A 22,261-nucleotide genomic window follows, 5' to 3' on the forward strand; every position below is an offset into this window, starting at 1 on the left:
TGAAATATTACTAGTCAGCAATGGTTAAAGGTATAGCACTTTTAAAGTATATACTATTTACCACCATTGGTTGCTAAGGAAACCTCAAAATATAATTTAACACAGTGACTTGAAATTTGCAACACATTTTTAGCAAGTCAAAACATGAACAAAGTTCTATGGTTGCCATAGATTATCACTTTTCTAAAGGTCACTGTTTTCAATCAAACTTTGACCTCAGCTTATGAGAACTTTATTATTAAAATGATTTAAATTGACTTAAGTTACGTTTTTATCATGTTTTCACAAGAATAATTATATTTTCTGTGTCGAAGTACATTAATTGAGTACTAGGAAGTCTCAGACCCACCTGACATATTCTAACAAATATTGCTAAAAAATACTGTTCATTAGTGTTGTGACAAACTGCATCAGTACAGATGGAACAGAGTCTTGTTGTGGTATTGCTTTGGCTAATCCTCATACAAGAATATGGGAAGTCTGTTCTCCTGAACGCCTTGTGTGACTTCTGCTGCACTCCTCTAACAATGTGACTTTAAAAAAAACCTGAACCGATTTGACTGTGAAGACATTTTTAATTTGTCCACATGAAATACAAATCTATATGATCAGTTGTTGATGTGACACAGTTGTGCAAACATGTTCAAGCCTTCTTTCAAATCTGTTTCTTACATTGATCACAAAAGCCATATTCAAGATGTATTGTCTATCCATTCATCTCTCAACCTGCTCTATCTGTTGCAGGGTCACAGGATTGCTGGAGCCTCTCCCGGCTACTGTTGGACGAAGGCGGGAAATCTCATTCCTAATTCGTGGTTTGTGCACAGATTATGTTATACAATTACAAACATGCTAAATGTATTTTTTGCCTTACATCAAAGCTTTATTGGCTTGTCCCTCCAGCACTCTCTGTTGCTGCTTTTGCTTGCAAATTGAAAAGAAACTCTTCTTCATTCTTCTGCATCCTTATTTGTGCTTTTCACCTTAAATGGACATGTTTGCACGCTTCCAGGTTCACGTAGATATTTGAAGAAAGCCAAAACCAAATGTCAATTAAACTTTTTTGCACACATACTCTCTTTATCATTGTTTAATTTCACAAATCCATTTCCAAAAAGACATAAAACGATTTTTGAAAACGTGCATGTTAAGAGCCTCGGGAAGTTTGAGCATCTAAAAATCTTTTGTTGAGAATTCACACTTTTTTTGCTGCTCAGTCTGAGCTTGTTTCCCCAGAAATAGCTGAATTTAGAAAAACAAAAAGTGTAGCTTATGCACATATTAAATTAAAGCTGTTAAAATCTGACGAAGCAGAACATACTGTACCAAAGAACATTTGTTCTCCATCTGCTATGAGATCATTGTTAATTATTTTATGTTTCTTTTGTTAAATAATATTTGCATTTTAACCCCTTGATGCCTGAATTTTTTTCCAACTATCATAAAAAGTCACTTATGTGTTTGCATTATTGTAGAGGCTAAATTAAGGACATTTTTGAGCCAAAGTGATTTAATACATTTTGCATCATTAGGCGGCAAGGGTTTCGGTGAAGTGAACAAATGTTTATCAAAACAATTCAAAAACGTTTGATCTTTTCCAACACAAAATGTTACTTATAGTAATTATACTCAAAAAATGAAAATGTAGAATCATCAATTCTTAACTTAATGCAATTTTTTGCTCTCAATCTTAAAAAGAGCTGCAGTATTTTAATAATTGATGTTTGGGTTCAGTTTTTCAGCTTATTTACGAGATGTATGATTTTCACAAACTCCTTTAGAGGCTGAAAACCAAAATATTTCCATTTTTTTTCTTTTCCATTCCATGGGACATACTCAGGTGGCGATAGAAGACCGAAACACAACAGAGGAAATGTGTGTCAGCTGCTGACTTTCTGAGCACTGAGGAGTGCTCCAAATGTTTGTGGTTTTTTTTATTCTTCTTTTGCTTTATTTATTTATTCATTTATTTATTTGTTCTCTGGTGAGCAGGATTACCTCTGAATTATGGAACAGTCCCCTTTCTCTCCTTAAGTAAAAAATAACATCTGTCCAGCAAATGGAGAGCTTAGTGTTTCTCTATAATTAATGGTAAAAGCCTCCAGAGCCGCACATGAAATATACATCCTCCACACAAGCCCACCGTAACAAAGAGAGCGAAAGAACGCAGTGAGAAAAGGGAGAAGAGGAGGAGGAGGAGGAGGAGGGGGGGGGGTCATTGAGAGGAGAGGAAGAAAATGAGAAGCAGATGAAAGAAACAGGAAGGAGGGAGGCAGATTTATTGTCAAGCCTAATAAAAAAACTCAGTTTGTTTCTGTAATACTCACAAAAAATAAAGGTTGAACTCATTTTGAATGTGTGTTCAGTTAAAAGAAATAAAACTTTACGATAAAAATAAATAAACAAGTCAAATCTCATAGTGTTTTTTATTTCTATGTTTAGAGTGACTGTCTTAATTTATTTCCTTTTCCTTTCAGGGATTTCCACAGCGAATGAGCTTCCTCATTTGTTGAACTGACAAAATCACATATAAAACGCTATAAATAGAAGTACAGCAATAAATTACTCCATGCAAAGTTCAAAAACAACGGTGGATGAAGTTTGACACCTTATTGAGTCCAAACCTCTTTTTTCAATTCAGTCCAAACTTACATTTGTGCAAACAGTAATTGTGCAAAATCACAAAAATTAAAAAGAAAAAAATTGAAAAAAGTTGATCCATGACTGTTGGAAGGGTGGATTTCATAACATCATTATTTAATTTCACATGGATACTTAAAATAAATCTTTGGCAGGATTTAAGATTGAGAATAGATTTTAGCCAGAGTCAGAACACTTCTTGTGTTTAAATGTTTGCAGTAAAAAATGATTTTTTTCCACTTTTCTGTAATAATTCTTTACATGTAGACAATAGCAAAGGGTTTTTCAGCATAAAAGACTGTTCAGGGTCATGAACCAACTGAAAATCTGTTTTTTAGGGTCAGTTTTAAAATATACCACTCCAAACTCCTTATTTAGTCTATTTCCATGCTCTCATCATCAGTTAATTTTATTTTTAAAAGGTGAACTGAGTTTGAATCACTGCTGAAGACACCAAATTCTAATGAACTTGGTACCATGAACTGCTGAAAGACATTCTCCTTCAGACATTTCTGGTGAAAACAAGGATCTGATTTATCAATCGTTTTGGAGAGAAAAAAAGATGCCCTACGCCATGACATGACACAACGTCCATGTTTGATAGTAAATTTGATGAGTTTTGGTGTTAGTTTGATTCCAGCGGTAAAGGGACAGGACAACACTTCCCCAACCCATGAGACACTTGTGGCTTGTTGGAACTTTGGGAGAAAACTATTATCCTTTACTGGTTTATTTCATGATGCAGTAAATGCTAAGACTTTACGCTGGATTTTTAAAAATATACAAATGCTATAACGTTGTTAACGTCCTGGCATTTGTTACAGGATCTTACACAAAAATTCTTCTGTCTGAACAGTTTTGATTGCGAAAGATTATTGGTCAAAATTATATTTCTAATTTACATTTGAGTCAGCAAATACTTCTAAAGGGCCAAGCAGACCAAACTGTTACCTGGTTTAACCAAATATCAGTTTCGGCTCTTCATGTGAATAAAAAAAAACAAAAAAACTTCTTGTGACCCATTAGGATTAAGTATGAACCTAGAAAGTATTTAAAAAGTTGAGACAAACATGGCAATTTCTCTTAGCTGTGCCTCAGTTCAGTTCTGTTTAACAATGTGGGTATTAAAAGGTAAAAAATGTGTCAAATTATAGATACATTTTAATTTGAAAGGGATTTCCTCATTTAGTTCCAAACTAAAATGTTCCTTTTAATCCTAACCTCAGAGGAAGTTGGTGAAAAATGTATATCAACTTAAAAAAAAGTGCTTTTGTCAACATTAATCCCCCCCTGTAATCCATGGTGTTTTATGGTGAAATGATGCACTAAAGGACGGCTGTCAGGTTCTGTAAACACAGATAAGCGTCAAGAGAAGGGAATGCACTGCGAACTGCTCCCAGCTGCTTTGTTTATCGATTGAAGATTGAAAAATGATTGGCTGTGGAGGGTAAACACAGAAGCACTCAGAGAGTCATCAGGGGAGACACACATGTCATTAGATTTACACCCACCCCCGCGTCCGTAAGTGCACACGGACATTGGTGTGGGTCTGCACATGCTTGCACGCCCAGAGAGAAAGACAGGAGATAATCAGCAGCAGCTGATTATCTGTGAGCTGCACAGATCATTGATGCTCAGACAGAAATGAGAGCTTTTACTGATTGAGATGTCAAACAACTGAATATAGTCTGCAGTGACCTCTTCAGGCCATACCGTGACATGGCAGGAGACTTATAACCTCACATACAGCAATAATATTTTACACAAAATTACGTAATTTTATTTTAAAAAGCTAAATGAAGAACTGTTAAACGATTTGTTTATTTTTAACATATTTAGCATTGTAATTAACAGTTTGTGCAAGTGTTTTCCCCCCAAACTGTAATGCAATACTGATTACTTAATAATGTCTCCAAATTTTGATGACTCTGTGTGACTTTGAGTAATCTCTGCAGAAACAGAAATAGTCTAAAGTGACTTGGTACCATTAAAAATTTGACATTTAGATAAGGTGATTTGGTGTAAAGTACTAGTAAGATGGTTTGCAATTCCCAGCTTACATCTGTTAAGTCCATAAAAAATAAAACCAAACCCAAGCCGTGGCCATCGGGTGTAAAAATCCCTGCTAAACCCTCTGTGTGAATCAGATAACCCCTGAAGGGATATGCTGAAAGGTAAAAGGTGAAAGTATTAAGTTTCATTAATTTAATTAATTTCTTTTTATTAATTTGGGACAGTCCCAGTTAAGTAAATGCCTACTTTCTTCAGCAACACCTTTCTTCAGCTGGTGGCTCAAGAAATGTTCTTCAAATTACCAAGAATCCAATGTCTGACATCAGTTCCAACTCTTACCTGGACTCCAGAACGTTTGAGGTGAGAAGGTCCTGGACTAAATCAATGTTGCCCCCATGTGGCCAGTTTGTATATGTTCCGTCCTATCAGCTCCACTGCTGATGATCGATGTATCTGACAAATGTGGCTTACAGAGAACAATAAGAACAAAACAATTATTTCCAAATCTATCACCTTTTGTGCTAACATAACTTTTATGTGTGATATTGGATGAGTCTAAGCAGGATTGTGTTTGAAAATCCTACTACTACTTTAGTACACTTTGGAGGTTGAACTGTGAAAACCAAGTTAAGTAACTCACTTCAGCACCTGAAGCTGTGCTCACATCGCCCTCAGCAATGTGTGAGTATGTAGGCAAGTTTACAGCTCCTCAAGCTACGTTCACACTGGGCATTGAACCCCCAATGAAGAACGCGCTAAACGCACGCTCTTCAATGTTCTTTAATGCACATTGGGGACTTGAACGCATGTCACAGAAGGTATTTTGACTGTAGCTTTACTCATAATCAAAACACTCATTTTTGCTATTTCAGAAAGTTTATCTTTTTTTTTTTCCAGTTTCCATGCAGCTGGGTAGCGGCTGGGTAGCTTGGTTGGCAAGGTGAGAGGCTACCATGCAGGAATCCAGGGCTCAATTCCCAGAGGGGGGTAAACAATGGTACTGGGTCAATTACCGTATCAATGGCGAGCAATTAACATCACCCAGTGAGGGTCCTTAGGCAAGACCCTTAACACTGCTGCCTCCCAAGCACTCACCACTCCCCCAGGGGATAAGTCAAATGCGGAGAACAATTTCCCTATTGGGGAATCAATGAAGTACCTTTTATTATTATTATGATTTATTAAACAACTATGTTGTCTATGAAACACTTTATTTAAGTATTTTCTTGACATTGTCTTCATTTAACTATAATATTCTTGTACACGTTTTACAAGTTTACATTTTTGAGTCAAAATACAATTTAAATCTCTCTTTGCACCCCATTTCAACTCTGCCGGAACCAAAGTTTAGCATTCGTTTTCCGCCGGAGTATCATAGATGTGGGAACGGAACGGAGAAAAGATGTCAGCGGCGGTGGTTCAGATGTCCTGCCGATACCGGGGCATGTTAGCGGTCAGAGCCGCCGGCATCAGGACGCTCATGCCCGGGCTGGTCCCGGCGCAGTTCCGAGCCTTCTCGGTGCGGAAGGAACCCGAACTGGAGGAGAACCCGTTCTACAACAAGTACCAGGAAAAGATCCAAATGCTGCGCAGGTTAGCGGCTAACAAAGTTACAAACCCATATCATATCATCATGTAATATGCGGCTGTAATTAAAGCCTCGCTTGTATAAAACTAGTAATCTGCAGATTAGCAAATGTCTAAATGTGCAGATTTAATTAAATCTATCAAAATACAAATTCCGGTTTACATTTAATCCAAAAGATTACGTACTATTTTAAAAGATATTCAGCAATCTGGATATATATATATTTAGAGTTATGTTAATCTTAAATTTAGGCTGTGCTTTTAAGACAAACTAATGTTCCTTTTTTTAACCTTTTATTGTAATTTAATGTCAAGATCCAAAAAAAAAAAAAAAAAAGATTGGAACAAATAATATTTCTTAGATGTATTTGAATGTAAATTTGTTTATATTTAAACAAAATAAGTTAAGCATACATGACAACCTTAAAGCAAATTAAATGGTTGTAAACTGTGGAAAAAAGAATAATAATAGAGATGTATGGACTTTTTTTATACATAATATATAAATCATTTCAGAATAAAAGCATCCAGTAAATAGGAATTATTGTTTTGTTTGTCTCAAATTTCAAAGGTTAGTAATTTTATTTTCTGTTAATTTGGTTTGTCCCTAAATAGAATTCAAATTTTCTCCCCACGATAATTCTTTTCCTATTTTGTGGGATTAAGATTTGCAGACCGACCAAAGTTGATTCCAGTCAAGCTGGGTTATTTTATATGCCTGAGAAAAAGAGGTTTTCAGTGAGGATCCTTTAAAACAAAAACAAAAAAACATTTTTGTTTGTAGATAATCATGCCAACTGTTGTCGTCTTCTCACCAAGCTGGTCTTTGTGGGTTTTTGTTGGTCTATGATCTTGTCCCAGACATCATTTAAATTGACCTTTTATCTCACTTCCTGTGTATTAGCTGGAAGTTTATGCAAGCTATAAAACTACAGTGAAACTATTAATTTTTGTATATCATTTATGTTCCTTTCAGTGCCAAGCCCCAGGAGTTCAAGGCTCGGCTGGAGAAAAGGCAAGAGGCAAAGAAAGAAGTGCTGGGCCACTCCAAGCAGGCAGAGTTTGTGCGGTTCATGGAGCAGGAGGTGAAGCACCTACACGGAAACTTGGACCAAAGCGCGACATTTTTAAGCTTCTTTGGTTTTCCTGCAGGCGGGAAAAAAAGGGAAGACGTCCGGCAGTGATGGAGTATCAGGAGGTTTTACCAAGAACAAGGTGAGTTCAGTATTTCAAGCAGATCACATTAATACTTTGCTTGTTCTTTCTAAGGAATAAACTGGGTTTCCTGCAGACTTTGTCGTCCATCCTGAATCTTCAGATGATCGAGGACAAAACGGGGGAGGAGGTGGCAGAGGTGAAGCCATTCACTGCAGCTTCAGATTTAAAATCACATCGATTTTGACCCCAGGTCGCATAACGTCTGCTCTGTTTTATTGTTCAGCTGTGGATGAAATATTATTCAAGTAAAGACACAATCAGCGCCGCCATCCCAGTGAGTTGCTCCTCAGATTTTATGTTTTTGTGGGACAAACTTTCTGTTTTGTGGAGTTTACTTTTTATTATTTTAAATAAAAGATTTATTTTCTGAATTTGAAATTAGATTTTTTTCCAGATTTCTAGAAAATAAAATCATCTCAAACCTAAAAATTATATATATATTTTATAAAAGAATACTAACAAGTTGAACTACATTTAGTGCTCTCTTTAGGATAAAACATGGTTTGGAATTAGTCTAAAAAAATCAAAAAAGTCCTAAAGCTAAAATAAAACCTGTTGTTTGGTTTCTTCATTTTTACGCTATTTTTCACATCTTTATTCAGAAATACTTGGCTGGATTCCTGACACATTGCTGGAGATGCTGTCGAACTGAAACAAAGTTTAATCGTTGGGGTTTTTTAGGGAAATAAATCATTTTAGCTAAAATCAGTTCTGATCATACATTACGGCAAAAGAAGCTGTCTGAATGCAATCAATTCATAAAGAAACCCATTATCGTGCTGCTATTCAAAAAAAAAAGAGGAGATCTAAAGCTACTGATGTGTCAGTGACTTTTCTGGAGCTCCCAGGCCCAAATATCCACAGTGAGAGCTGCAATCCACTCATGGAGGAAACTCAGAACTTTGAAGAACTTTCCAAGCACTTCCTGACCGACCAAAATGATTCCCAGAACACAACCTGGACTCAGGAGGTCAGAAAAGAAGCAAAGACTGCAGACCTCACTAACTCAGTTAAAAGCAGGTTTTAGAGAACTGGACCGAGTTAATGGGAGTTAAACCCATTGAAAATATCTGACTTAGAAAGGAGAAAAAACAAGATAAAAGCCTACAATTTATTTTCTGAAAAGCTTCAAATATATATATGTAAATATACAAATAAATAAATAAATAAATAAGTATATAACACTTTAAAACAGTCCTATTTTTAAGAACAAAACATTATTGACTTATTTAACTCAAGCTGTTCCTACATGTAAAAAAAAAAATACCTGAGATGCCCATTTAAACAAGGTGCATTATTGTGTATTGCAACTTGGAAAAAGAAATACGTTTACTTAACCCTTGTGCTATCTTAGATGACCCCGCCCTTACATTGACGTGTTCTCCCTGCCATGACAAAGGTGGATAAAGGTGGAAAGATTTCATGTAATCCATGAACCCAGACGTGCGCTGCTCATCCACGCTTTTGTAGATCTCTTCAAAATATATCAAATGGATCTCTGAATGAGGTAAAAAAAAAAAAACTTTGATGGTAGCTCCTCCCACGCGCGTCAGATTTATAATCACACGCCTTGAGCAGTGACTTTGAAACATCTTAAAACAAAGTGAATCAACTTCTGGAAAGCTTTTACAGTATTAAATAAATAGGGGGAAAATTTCAACAGTCATGCATGGTGGTGGCAGTGTGATGGTATGGGTCTACTAATCACTTTGATTGTGAATTCAGACCTGTTGCATTGCAACGTTCCTCATCCGTTCTTGATCTGAAGGTCAAGAGCAGCAAAGCAATGACCCAAACACACCAGCAAGTTCACATCTAAAAAGATCAGAAGCCGTTTCTGGATCATAAACTGACATTATATGAAAGACAATTCCCCATAAGGAAAAAGATTTTGCAAAGAAGGAAATAAATTTCCTCCACAGAAATAAAAAAAGCTTCTTGGTTAGTTCTTAAAGTCATTCATTGGGTGTATTTAACTTTTGTGTTTATGTTTCCTGATAAAATCAAGAATCTACTGTCGAGTTTTTCATGTGACGAGCCTCAGCTTCAGCAGTGAGGATCTGTCTTCTTCCTTTTCCAGTCAAACATCTATGAGGTGATGTTCAGCAGATCCAAGTCCTGCCCCATGGTGAGACCTCCACAAAGTGTCATCAGTTTACTCAAGTTCCTTTTCTGCAACTAGCCGGCATCCTTCATCTGTTTGTGTTGCCACGGTTACCTGTCTCCACAGTTTCTTTACGCGCTTCCTCGGAAGGAGGGTTACGAGTTCTTTGTGGCTCAGTGGTCCGGACATGAGCTCCACTTTACGTCCCTCATCAACGTCCAGGTGAACGTCTCCCTTCTCACGGTGCTTTCAGGAGCTGCTCGGGAAACCTCAGCTTCCTCCTCTTTAGTTCTGCGTGTGATTAATTGACGGCTCGTTGGCAGACTCTCGGGGAGAACGCGCCCAGTCAGCTCATCCTCTACCATTACCCGGAGCTGAAGGAAAGGAAGGGCGTGGTGCTCATGACGGCAGAGATGGACTCCAAGTTTGTAGTAAGTTTGTTTAAAATAAAATAAATTTAAAAAAATTGTTGTTCAGAGATACCAACCTGCATGTTCCTCATCTCTGCAGACTGTCCAAGAGGCTCAGTGCTTGGCCAATCAGGTGCAGCTGTTTTACGGCACGCAGAGGCAGGAAACGTACCGATTGGTGGAGACCTTCAACCATCACCCCGCCGACTTCAAACACATGTCGGTGATAGCAGAGCTGGAGCAGAGCGGGCTCGGTTCTGCTTCTCCACAGCTTTCCTGAGAGTACTCAGGACGACCCAAAGTTTGGTTTCAGCTGCTGCCGTCTTGATACCGCTGTCTGCCGCGGTCTGTACACAAACTGAGAGGACAAATGGTGGAAAGTGTAGCGGCTGAAGGAACTAGGAGCTCTGGAAGGACTTGATACCACAGTATCACCAGGATATTCAGATGTTTTGGTTCCTTTAGGGTCCAAAATGCATGACTCTAGAATCCTCACAGATTTCTTTTACTCCTGAGGAGCTCAAATTGTTTGTGCTGTCATTCAAGTGTGCAAAACACAATGAAATGTCCAAGAATCTTTTCCTGGGTGGCTGTCTGAGTTTTGTGGCAAAACTTGCCTTCTTCCTGACCTTTGATGGGGCGCCATCAGTGACCAGACTGTCATCATGTGACCAGTTCCCTCCAACATTGTCCAGTGCAGTAACTAGAGAGCTGCCTATGTCATCAGCTGTTGTGTCCATCACAGGAACAAGCTCAAGAAACTCGGCTGTGACGCTGTCTTCAAAACCTCTAACTAATATGCACAGCTGTGCAACATCTGTGATGTTGGTGCAATAAATAGCAACCGAAAATGCAATAAATGTCTGGATTCCTTCATTTGGTGCCCAAGACTCCTCAGAGATGTTGGATCTGTAATCGTAATCCTTGACAGACTCAGGTTGGTTAGGGTCGACTGCTTTTTGGGGTACAAGACTTCTGCAGCCTTTTTACATACCTTCAACATCCGAAAAGGTTTGTATGTTTTTACCAAGTTGTTTGCAATAAGGGAGCTTCATAACTGACGCCATGTTTGCAGTAAATGCAGACAGTTGTTTTTTAGTTCAGCTAATAGTTGGTCAATCTTTTCTTAACTGCAAATGGTGAAACTTCTCTTTATGGTGAGTCTCAGTGATGCTTAATGTTGTATTCTTTGAGCACGCCAACCTGTTGATGACATACCAAGCACGCAGGTTTTACTTTCAGCTCCATAAACAAATAAACCTCTGTCCATTATTCCTGGAGAGCTCAGCACTCCACTTCAACCTTTTTTTCCTTTATGACAACATTTTGGAAATTAGTGTGTCACTACTGATCTTTATTATAACAATGTGACAGCGGTGAGGCTCGTGGGGAACCAAACTGCATCTTACCCAGACGCAGACTGTTAAGGCCCGTACACACCGGGACGAATTTCGCCGGCGATTTTCGCCGACGTTTAACGCCTCGTGACTAAACAAAGGGGACCAATGAGAGTGTGCACACCGATGCGAAAAAACGGCACGCGTCAAAGCGTCAAAAAAAAAAAAACGCCTCGGGTTCGTTTTTTTTTTCGACGCGTCGCATCAAAATCTATTCGACCAATGAGAACGGCGCTTTTGCACACGTGTCTGGAGCTTCTGAAGTTACAGTAAAACACAACTTGGGGGCGCTCAAACACAAAACTGTCTTGCTGAGCACACATACCAGCAAAGAAGATAGACGCCGAGTAGCGTCTACACTCCCGCGAAGAAATAATGATGGACATTGTAAAATATCCCCGAACCAAGCACCAGTTGGAGCAACTGGTGCTTGAAATATTCATGTTTTCTTTGTTTGATTCTGACAATCGCGTAAATACTTGCTCTCTTCTTTTGAGTGAAAAGCGACTTTAAGAAGCGTAAAGTTGCGCAGCGCCACCTTGTGTACAGGAGTATTTCTGTTTACATTAAGCGCCATCTAACGTCAGGGAATGAAATTGCATGTTCGCTCGGCTCATCGTCAGCGAAAATCGCCTGGGTGTGAACACAAAAAACGTGGCGAAAAACGCTGGCGAATAACGCCTGGCGAATATTCGTCCCGGTGTGTACGGGCCTTTAGGTTTCTTTTGGCATGTGCAGAGACACGCTTTTTCACCTGTTTTGCTTTTCCATTGCTCCCCCTAGTGGCGGAATTGCGCATTTCGGATATTTTTTTAAAACATAACTCGCCACAGGAATGGACTAGAAACGTGCTTTAAAAAAAAACATCCTTTATGAGTGGGCCGGATTAAACCATCTGGCCATATGTTTGACACCCCTTCTTTAAAGCTTCTGTCAAGCAGGTCAGCATCTGGAGTTTCTGCTATCATAAAATAACTAAATTAAACCGCTTATGCTGCACAAAAGGAGCTGCAGTTTGTAAATGAACAGCCTGTTTGGTCGTATAAAGAAGCTCTTTTGTGTTTGTTGAGCTTTAAAAAACTTCTAGAAAAGTATTAAAGATGATCCCCTTAGTTTGTCCAGGGGAGGTGCAGGGAGCTGGAGATTTATTTTTGGGGAAGAGAAAACGTGACTCATCACATTCTCAACTTCATGTCCACACAGAATAAGTACAGATTAACTGCTGTATGCTACAGTGCTGAATGTTAGAAGGACCTTCTTCTACTGTCGGGATGTGGAGTCTGTGGTTTGGTATCTTAAGAGGAAGAATTTGTTGTCACATTTTCTTATTTTTGACTGAATTGTTAAAAGTGTGCGTTTTGTGGGAAATCAATCTTTTGAAATGAGCTGTTTTCAAAACATTTATGTCGCTTTTCATCTCTTTTTTTTTACTTACTCTCTGTCTTCTGTTGTGTTTCAGTCCTCGTGCGTCCTGGTCCATTCAAAAAGTATTTGGTTGTTGGAACTGCAGGCTGTATATTTACTTTTGAGTTATTGGTCATTTTATTTTATTTTAATTTATGTTATCTTTTGTTTATCAGAGCTTAATTTCCTTTTTTTTTATAATGTAAATTGGAGATGCTATTCAAATTCTGTTGTATAAGAACAGAAACCATTGCCAATATTCGTGAGCCTCTGGTACTAATAACCATTTAAAAACAAAATTATGTGAAATATACGAAATTTCAATACTGTATTCAACAAAACAGCTGCGAAGTGTTCAGTCTTTCCACGTTGTCACTTGAATTGTCAATTGTGGTTTCAAATCATGTTCATGTTTTATTACATTTGCCAAAATATTTATGAACGAAAACTACATCCCAAAAATTCTTAATTTGATAAGAAAGTTATTTTTATTTTATAGATTTAAAAACTTAATTTTGTAGCCTCTCCATTTAAATTTAGCGGGACTTTCAAGCGGGAAAAAGATAACAGGAAACCAGTTATCTGATTGGTTCTCCGGAGGACGCGTGAGGTTTGGCCGTGACGCATCTGGGGAAGCCGCCTCACTCTCTTAGAGCCTTTAGATAAGACAGGACTGTCATCAGGAAAGACGTTTCCTCAAGGTAAGAGCCTTTTTCTTGATTTTCTTGAAACTACTGACTTCAGAACATCAGCTGGTTCTTTGTGTTCCACTTCCAGACCAGATCGCTTCTGTTTTCCACGAAGGAGTTTTAGAAAGTTTCTTTCTGGTTCTCTTCAAATTTGGAAAACGTTAGATTATGAGTCGACTTCTCGATGTTGTAAACTGCAGAACATCAAAGATGAAGATTGTTTCTGGAAAAGAAAGAAATGGACTTTGTGCCTCTCATAGTCTTAGATCGGTTAGTTTCATCCTTGTCTGGAAAGGTGTAGTAAAAAAGTAACCACTCAGTGGGCGCGTACACGTGCGCCGCGCTCCTTCGTGGACGCGCAGTGATGCTGTCATCACCGTGTCGTGGAGCAATCCCATACAAAACACCTGCTGCAGTTCTAGACAGCTGGACAACTCACTAGAAAAAACACACCTCTTAAGACAACAAAAGGCAACAAATAAAAAAAGACAACAAACAGCTACAGAGCAGAGTTACCCCCCACCCTCCCATCACCCCAACCGTCCTGCATTTGTCACATTTCAAGGTTCAAACCTGCACTTTTTGAATTCTCTTCTTTTGAGGTGATCAGCTGTTAAAAACGTTTTTTTCCCGCCTTTCTGGGAACTAAGTTTATATTCTTCCAAAATCAACTACAACTTTTCCAACCAAACAACTCTGGATATTTGATGTTTCTGCATATCAGATAACAAGTTTGACAACTTGGTAAAAGTAACAGGACGACCCGACCATACTTTCCCTCTGAGTCACAGGCGGTTGAGCAGGTCGGCCGATGATCGGTGGTTCGATTCCGCACTCCACTCACCCCACCCTCCCTTCCTCCATCGCATGACGCCCCTGTCAGTCACTGTCTGCCCTGGAGCAGCTCAGATATACATCAGTGGCATCACCAGCACCTTGAGCGTCTGCACGGAAAAGCGCAGATAAATCCAATCCATTATTATTATTATTATTATTATAACAAGAAATCTATGTTTAGGACTTACTCTGTGCTAGCGTTTGCACAGAGCGTTACCTGAAACTAACTTCACCGCAGTGCGTGTGTGTGTGTGTGTGTGTGTGTGTGTGTATGTGTGTGTGTGTGGACACGTGTGGTGAAATTTCCTTAACTATTCCCATCTTCACATTTTTCTTGCTGCATCCTAACAGTTTGTAATTCACTCCTAAGTGTTCTGATGATACATCTTGATTGTGAGTTAAATTGATTTAAAATATGTTTATATTTTGATTTCTATCCTCACAATTCTACGACTTTCCTCTTATTCTCTTCTTTCATGGTAGCCTCAAATCGCCATAGCACAGTAATGCAGATAAACTAGAAAAAAAAGATGCCTAAAGATGTAAAGTGGTAACAGACTCCAGCTCTGTTTCTGACCTGAACCAGGAAGATCAACATGACTTCAGTTTCCCAGTCTAAAAGATTCTCCAGGTCTGGATGTGTGGACATAATGTCCAGCAGCCTCTATCAACCCACAGTGCTGCTGTTCAGCTCTGTGTTGCTCACACTTCTCTCAGGAAAGAGTCAGTAATGTTCGATCTTCTCTGTTCTTTGTCTTTCTAGATGAATTTTTCCTGCTTCAAAGCCTTTGATCCAAACATCACGAGAGCAGATGGTCTGTTCCTTCATAGCAACAACAATCACAACCTGTGGAATGGAACGGCTCCTCTTTGCTCCTCAGTGTCTCCGCCTGCTCCTTCCAAATGCTTGGTGTGCTTTCAGGATTCCCTTTATGCCGTTTGTTCCTATTTCCTAGAGGAGACTCCAGTCATGGAAGGAGATGGAAACAACATCCAGATAGCAGAAAGTGGTAAGAGACGACTGAGACTGTCAGATCTGATCTGATCTGCTGTCAGTGTTTTATAACTTCAGTGAATGAATAACTAATGAAATGAATCATTTGATTTGACCACAAAGAGGGAAAACAGAAAAAAACTGAACTTTCTTCTCTCTTCTTTAGAAGGCTGTCCCACATTTCAGGGTGAGTGTTTGATCCTCCTGTTGTGTGTTTATGTCATTGTGTTTGAATGAATGAAGCTTTATTTAGATAGCACTTTACAACACCTTCAGAGAACTAAAATGCTTCACAATAAAAGGAAGATAGAAGAATTCATTGATAGTCATTTCCACACAGGAATCACAGATAAACAGATTCAACTCTAATTTAATCATTTTAGTTACGTAGCAGTAACTCACAGCTGAGGTCGTCTCAAAGCAAAAAGCAAGAAAACATGGAAACCAAACAGTATATGTCAGTGGAAAACAGACATGTTTACATCCACCTAAAAATGATGAATCATTTTTGATTTTTATGTATTTTTATTATCAGCTGATCTTCCTCCAACAGATGATCAAAGATGGTGGATCATTTTACTGATCGTGTTCGTCCTCCTCTTCATCTTCTCCCTGTGTGTGGTGATTTGGAAGCGAGAAAAGATCTGCATCCTGTTCCAGAGACTCAGGTGTGTTGGTATAAAACTCGGTGGTATTTGAACACAGCAGGAAGCCTCTGTATGAACTGTTAGCATAAAAAAATAGTGTTTTCAACAAAATAACTTCTTTGCTTCATAATTTGTTAGTGTTTAGAGTAATCTACTAATTTGTTGTCAAATTTGATCACAATTATTTTTCTCAACTTTGATTTATTTTCAAATGTTGTTGTTTTACAAAGTCCGACACTTTAGAGTGCTTTTACTTTGAAATGCTGATATTCTGCTGTCTTTACCTCATTATTCATATTTTATTTTCCTTTCTTTTATTTTCTGAAGTTTATAAATTTCAGCTTGAATTTCTTATGAATCTGTTTTGCTTACAGAGAGAAGATCTGGGCCAAACCTGAGGAAGATGCTGCTGGGAATTCTGACTCCCCTCATGGTCCTTTTATGTGTTTAACAGAGTAGGGCTGTCTAAGTGTGCTTGATGGAAAAAAAAATGTAACACATAAACCCCACATTTTACAATAAACTTTATATGACTTTCATTTATTGTGGTTTTTTAAATCATCTGTATTTTCATGTATGGATTTATATTCTGATGAATCAGCATTTTCTCCGACTGAATCCTCCATCAGAAAAATACAGTGGTGCAGAAGGGTCAAAACATAACATTATAGATTTCACAACACAAAATAACATACAACTATTTGCCACAACACAATAACTTACAACACAACAACAATACATAAAAGTAAGTGCAAAAATATTAAAAGATTTGGGCGGCAGTTTAGCTCAACCAGTAGAGCACGTCGTTTAACAACCAAAGCAGATGGATTCCCGCTCTCCCGCAGCCAGCCCGCAGCCCACTGCTCCCCCCAGGGAATGGGCCAAAGCAGAGAACAATTTCCCCATTGTGGTATAAATAAGAGTAAGTAACAACAAAATAACTCAAAATGGAAGTACCGAGTATATCTGCAAAGGAAGTGCTTTTATTCTGACTGTTCCACCGGGCTAAAACATTGGTCATCACGTCTCCATTCAGGTTGAAAAACACTGCATTAGACCGTTCAAAGATTCTCCTGCAGCTTATCTCCTGCTCTGTCAAGAGAGCCGTCTGTCTGTCAGCCACTTCCTTCCTAGTGTGTACAGATTTAACCAACGTGCGCACAGTCATGCCCATCTCAGGTAAAGACAAACCTTGTAGTTTTTTCCGGAAGACAAACATCTGAGAAAATAGTAAGTGGGTTCGGGTGAATGTGGTGAACATAACGGTAAGTGGCTGATCAAACCACCTGATAACACAAGACTTTGGTTTTTCTGTGAAAAGATGAGAGGCCAGCCAAACCTGTACTGACATTATTTAACCTGTGTGCTATCCTAGGCAGTTTTTTGAGCCATGATTTAGTTTACCATCATCTAGATTATGGTAAACTAAACCATGGCTAGACCAGTGTTTTTCAACCTTTTTTGAGCCATGGCACACTTTAACCTTGAGTGAAATCCCGCCGCACACCAGCATAAAAATAAATAAATAAATAAAAGCAGAAACTCAGTCTTGATCTACAGCCCCCCCCCCCCATCTCACATGCATTTTTGTGATAATTGTGGCAGAAAAAGCCAGAAAAAGGAAGTTGCAGCTGTTTTTTTTTTCTAAAAGATGAAATAAAAGTTAAGTTAGAAGATTTAAAAACTGTGTGTTCGTTGTGGTTTCAAGACGTTTAACAAGGACGGCTCATTGTGCGCCAAGGCGCTGTCACTTTAACCCAATGCATCATGGGAGATGTGGTGTGAAAACTGCCGCAAAAGGGCAAGAAAGACTGGCGTCTCTGAAGAAAGACAAGCGTCTCAGAGCTTCATCGTTTTGTTCACTTTTTCCACGGTCTGACACCGGATTCTGTGGAAAGCTACACCGCTAAAGACGAGCTTTAGCTGGTATTTTGTTGGAACTGAGAGACTTTTTGAGCTAAATTGGAACAGGGAAGTTAAGACTTCTGATTCTGATGGGTCAGACTGATGACATGTTATTACGCCTTCAAGAATGATTGGCGGAGACAGTTAAAGGGGTGGGACTTTTCCGCAAACAGCTTTTTTTAATTGAAATATAATAATTACAAAACCACACAAAGATGCAAGGCACAGCTCTTTTAAAAAACAAAGATAAAAAAAAACACAAAACAGCAATGTATCCATGAATAAAAGATTTAAAAATAAGTTCAGCATAGATTAAAATGCAAGGCAATCAACAATCTGGACCCTAGATTTGTGACCATTCTGTAGCAGATTTACAAATATCATCAATGAAACGATTTGAGTTGTGAATACATTTCAATGAGGATAAATACAATTTGACTTTCATTGTTAAAACACAGGAGGCTCGGCCGATCTTTTTTCCACTTTTTCTTATGGATATGATATTTTCCCAAAAGCAGGAGGATGTTCACTAAGTTTATTGTCTCTTTTGGCAACTTACTGTTATAAAACAAAATATCTTTTTCTATTAATTGTATGTTGTTAATTTTTTGACAAAGCCAGTTATGAAATCTTGCCAGAATCTTTGGATCACTGGACATGAAAAAAACAGGGGTTGTTTCTGGGGCTATATGACAATTTCCAGTTGGATGTAGCAGTGTATGCTGTCATCACACAAGTCTTTACTTTTACTCAATCTGGAGTTCAAGATGTTAAAAGATTTCTTTTAACACTTTAAAGCAGGTTGAATATTGTCAAGGTGAATCTTGATGTGTGTATGTCTGATAGGTGATACTTACATGTTACTGCTTTTTTGTTATTTAGTTTGTCTTTTATGTCACCCTGTGTGGTTGTAACTGAAACAAAGGGATCCTTTAAAAACACGATGTTTCGTCTCAAGGAGCCTAATCTTTGTATTTAACAATGAAAAAAAAAAAAGCCAAATTAATAATACCGCTGTCTGCCACGGTATGTACACAAACTGAGAGGACAGACAGTGGAAAGTGTAGCAGCTGAAGGAACCAGGAGCTCTTGAAGGAATTGATACCACAGTATCACCAGGAGATTCGGATGTTTTGGTTCCTTTAGGGTCCAAAGTGCATGACTCTAGAATCCTACATGATTTATTTTGCTCCTGAGGAGCTCAAATTGTTTGTGCCACCACATTTATGCCCACTGACCCACATTCAGAGCGATTTCTTGAGTCGTTTTGTGTCTTTTCAGGATTTCCACACTTGGGTATAAACAACAAGACAGATTTAACCAAAAAAAAAGGCAAAAAGATCAGGTACAAAAATAACTGATTCTGAAAATCTAGTTTTCCATGTACTACTTATTTATGCTTTACTGGCTCAGACATTGACCACGTTTTAACTGAATGTTGGAATCCAACTCAGAAGTTAAAGGAGACGCATCTGAAGGACGGACAATTGCAACATATTTATTCTGAAAGTGAGCATAGAAGCTGCGTCTGTTCCAGATGTTGGAAGTTCACTGAAATCATCTGTAAAAGGTAAAAATGATTGCTAAAAAATAAACACACACTTGTTGAAATGGTTTAATGAAATACAAATTATTTTTTGATTAAGTGCATAAAAATGGCTAAATTTTTATGGTTACATTTTGGGAACTAAAACTTCTGTTTTGTTCTTTTAACAAAAGAACAAAACTGAACTAACTAAAGAATAAAGATCTAATCAGCATCAGTGCTGAATCAGCATTCAGAATGTAAATATAAAGTAGGAGCAATCCTCTTTTTTTCTTTTATTTCTTCATAAAACAGTGCAAATCCTCAAAATGAAATTCAGACAGTATTCCTCTGAACAGTTGTGGTAAATTTATATTCAGGGAAGCACAGAAATGCCACAGAATGTTTCTTCTATATAATAAAAAAGTTATGAAAAATTTCAGGATAAAAAATCTGCCTTTTTTTGCACATTTTCTTGTGAATTTTGTCCTCTCTGGCTCTCTGTAGCAACACAAAAACCCACATCAAGTCAAACTGTGCATCATAAATTCTGCAATGACGCCATATTTGATCTAAATACAATTGCAACGTTCAACATTTTCTTCAGCATCAACAAGTGAAGAACAGAACAGAGGTCAGACTCTTAGTGGTTCATGATCCGAAACAAGAAAAAACACAAAAGAAATCACATTTTCACATACAAAGATTTCCAGAGCATCAACAATATCTAAACTACTTCAAGTGCTTTGTTCAAACTAAAGATAATGTACTGACACTTCCTCACTGCAGGACCTGCAGTGCATTATGGGAATACAAGCCTGTGTTGTCAGTTGCCCCACAAGGTGGTGGGTCACTTCCATGGATGACATTCATGTTTTTGATCATTTATATTAGTGTCATTTATATATTTTCTGCTGGTTAGATGTCTAAAGGAATAAGAGATGGTTCCACTACATCCAGTGGACTGTACCATTTCATTTTGTTTTTCTGGCTGCTTGGGGTTGTGAACCGTGTGGGGATGAGTCAGCTAGAGCGGTTCACACAGTAGCTGCTAGCATCTCTGCATGCCAGCATTCTGCTGTCCAGTATAGTTGAGTTCTGCCCCGTCCAAGCCTACACGTCTGTCTGACAGCAGTCATCCCACTTCTGACACCAATTTACTAGCTACCATAGTTGGGCAGACATACCCATAATGCACTGCAGGTCATTACAACATTGACCAACAATTCTGGAAGTGATGATTTCATTATCAAACCTCTCGAGTTCAGTTTTCTCTAAGACAGTCTTTGTTTTACTGCTACATTTAACCACTACTGTAAATGTTGGTCAAAATTGAACGATGCCAAACGTCTTTAGCAAATATTTGGACTTTTCTCTGCTTTAAATGACGGCGTCTGTGGAACTTCATAAAGAAAAAAAAAAGAAAAAAAACAAAAGTCCAACCTTGAATCCATTTGGACAGATAAAAATGCACCAACACTGAAGAAGAAACAGCAACGACAAAACTTTGCATTTTTGTTAAAAAACTGCAAATCCAGTATTTTTATTGACTTTACAAACCTGAATGCAAAAGTCAACGTGTGTGATTCTAATCATCTTCATCTTTTAAAAAAGTGAAACGTGTAAATTAAAAGATGAAAAAGGGAGTTTCTAAGATGGATCAGCTGAGGTGAGCATCTCTGTTCACGTGCTAAAAATGATCAGCTCAGATTCCACAAACCAAATGTTCATGCTTTTCACCTTTATGGTGTTTTAAACAGAACTCAAGTAAAACTTTAAAGACCCAGTCTGATGAAAATCCAGTTTTTCGTCAATTTAAAATGTTCTTGTGGACTTTTCTTCATTATGAAGAACAAGAAAATTTGGCTTAAATTGTATTTCTGAGTGCTATTTTCCTGCACTATAAGGCACACTTCAAAAGACATAATCTTTTTAACCCTTGTTCTATCCTAGGCACTTTAACATTGGGAGTTGGGTCATCTAGACCCACTAGACAGTGCTCTGAACCTTTTTTCTTCAATGATTTGTGATCTTCACTGGTGTCCATGGATTACATGAAATCTTTTCACCTTTATCCACCTTTGTCATGGTAGGAAGAACACGTCAATGGAAGGGTGTGGTCATCTAAGATAGCACAAGGGTTAAATAATGATCGCTTTTATATTGATTCGTTCTTGTTGAGATTATTATTGTTAAAGCAATTTTGAGAGGGACACGGTGCTGCCACAATGTTTTTTTTTTTTCAAAATTGCAATATATGCTGATGCAGCTAATGTGTAGCGGTTATTAATTTCTTTAACGTGGTACTAAAAAGATCAGGGTTGAGCATAGTTCCAGTTGTGTTTGTTTTAGTGATATCAGTCTGTTTTTCCCATTCTGCAAAGAAGGTTGGGAATTACAGGTATTGTAAATATGCTGACGTGGCGAACAGAATAACGCGGTTCATAAAGTCGGACTTACTGATGGACTTTTAGTTCGGTGCACCTTCTACATGACAGAAGTCCAGATATAGGCTGTTTGTTGACAGTGCACCTTATACTCCAGTGCGCCCCATAGTGCCGAAAATACAGCAATTCAATATCCAAGTTGTTGTGAATCAGGAGCAGATGAGAAAAAGCCGCTAGAACTTATTTGAGATGGAGAAAATTTAGTGGGGTGGGGGGGGGCACAAGCACTTTAGTCTCTGCAATTGGGAGGGGGGCGGGGTTGCTCTGTGCCACAACCCGCCCACAACTCAGGCGAATGTCTAATGAACTGTTGCCATTCTGCAGGGTTTTTTTTTAATTTATGCTCAAAACGGCATTATTAAAATCAAAAGACCACTGAAAACACTTTGAAAATAGAACAAAAGGGCCACATTAGGCTCACGTCTAAAAACACAACAGACAACA

At 38.2% G+C, this 22,261-nt stretch overlaps 1 protein-coding gene across 1 annotated transcript; it reads left to right on the forward strand.

Annotated features, from left to right (window-relative positions):
* Positions 1-6,016: 6,016 nt before the first annotated feature.
* atpaf1 (ATP synthase mitochondrial F1 complex assembly factor 1) lies at positions 6,017-10,828 on the forward strand. Its single transcript, XM_004068132.4, has 9 exons — positions 6,017-6,246; positions 7,217-7,325; positions 7,393-7,455; positions 7,532-7,594; positions 7,682-7,732; positions 9,539-9,586; positions 9,689-9,784; positions 9,886-9,993; positions 10,073-10,828. The coding sequence occupies exons 1-9, from the start codon at positions 6,032-6,034 to the stop codon at positions 10,250-10,252; spliced, it is 933 nt and encodes a 310-aa protein (XP_004068180.1). The 5' UTR covers positions 6,017-6,031; the 3' UTR covers positions 10,253-10,828.
* Positions 10,829-22,261: the final 11,433 nt, after the last annotated feature.

Source organism: Oryzias latipes, chromosome 4, assembly GCF_002234675.1.
Source record: "Oryzias latipes chromosome 4, ASM223467v1".
NCBI lineage: Eukaryota > Metazoa > Chordata > Actinopteri > Beloniformes > Adrianichthyidae > Oryzias > Oryzias latipes.

What these genes read in the sequence shown, in the direction of transcription:
- atpaf1 (XM_004068132.4), top strand. Translation starts at nt 6,032, where the DNA reads ATGTGGGAACGGAACGGAGAAAAGATGTCAGCGGCGGTGGTTCAGATG. An exon ending in CGTCCCTCATCAACGTCCAG is followed by an intron (nt 9,785 to 9,885) that starts GTGAACGTCTCC and finishes GCTCGTTGGCAG; the next exon opens with ACTCTCGGGGAGAACGCGCC. An exon ending in AGATGGACTCCAAGTTTGTA is followed by an intron (nt 9,994 to 10,072) that starts GTAAGTTTGTTT and finishes TCATCTCTGCAG; the next exon opens with ACTGTCCAAGAGGCTCAGTG.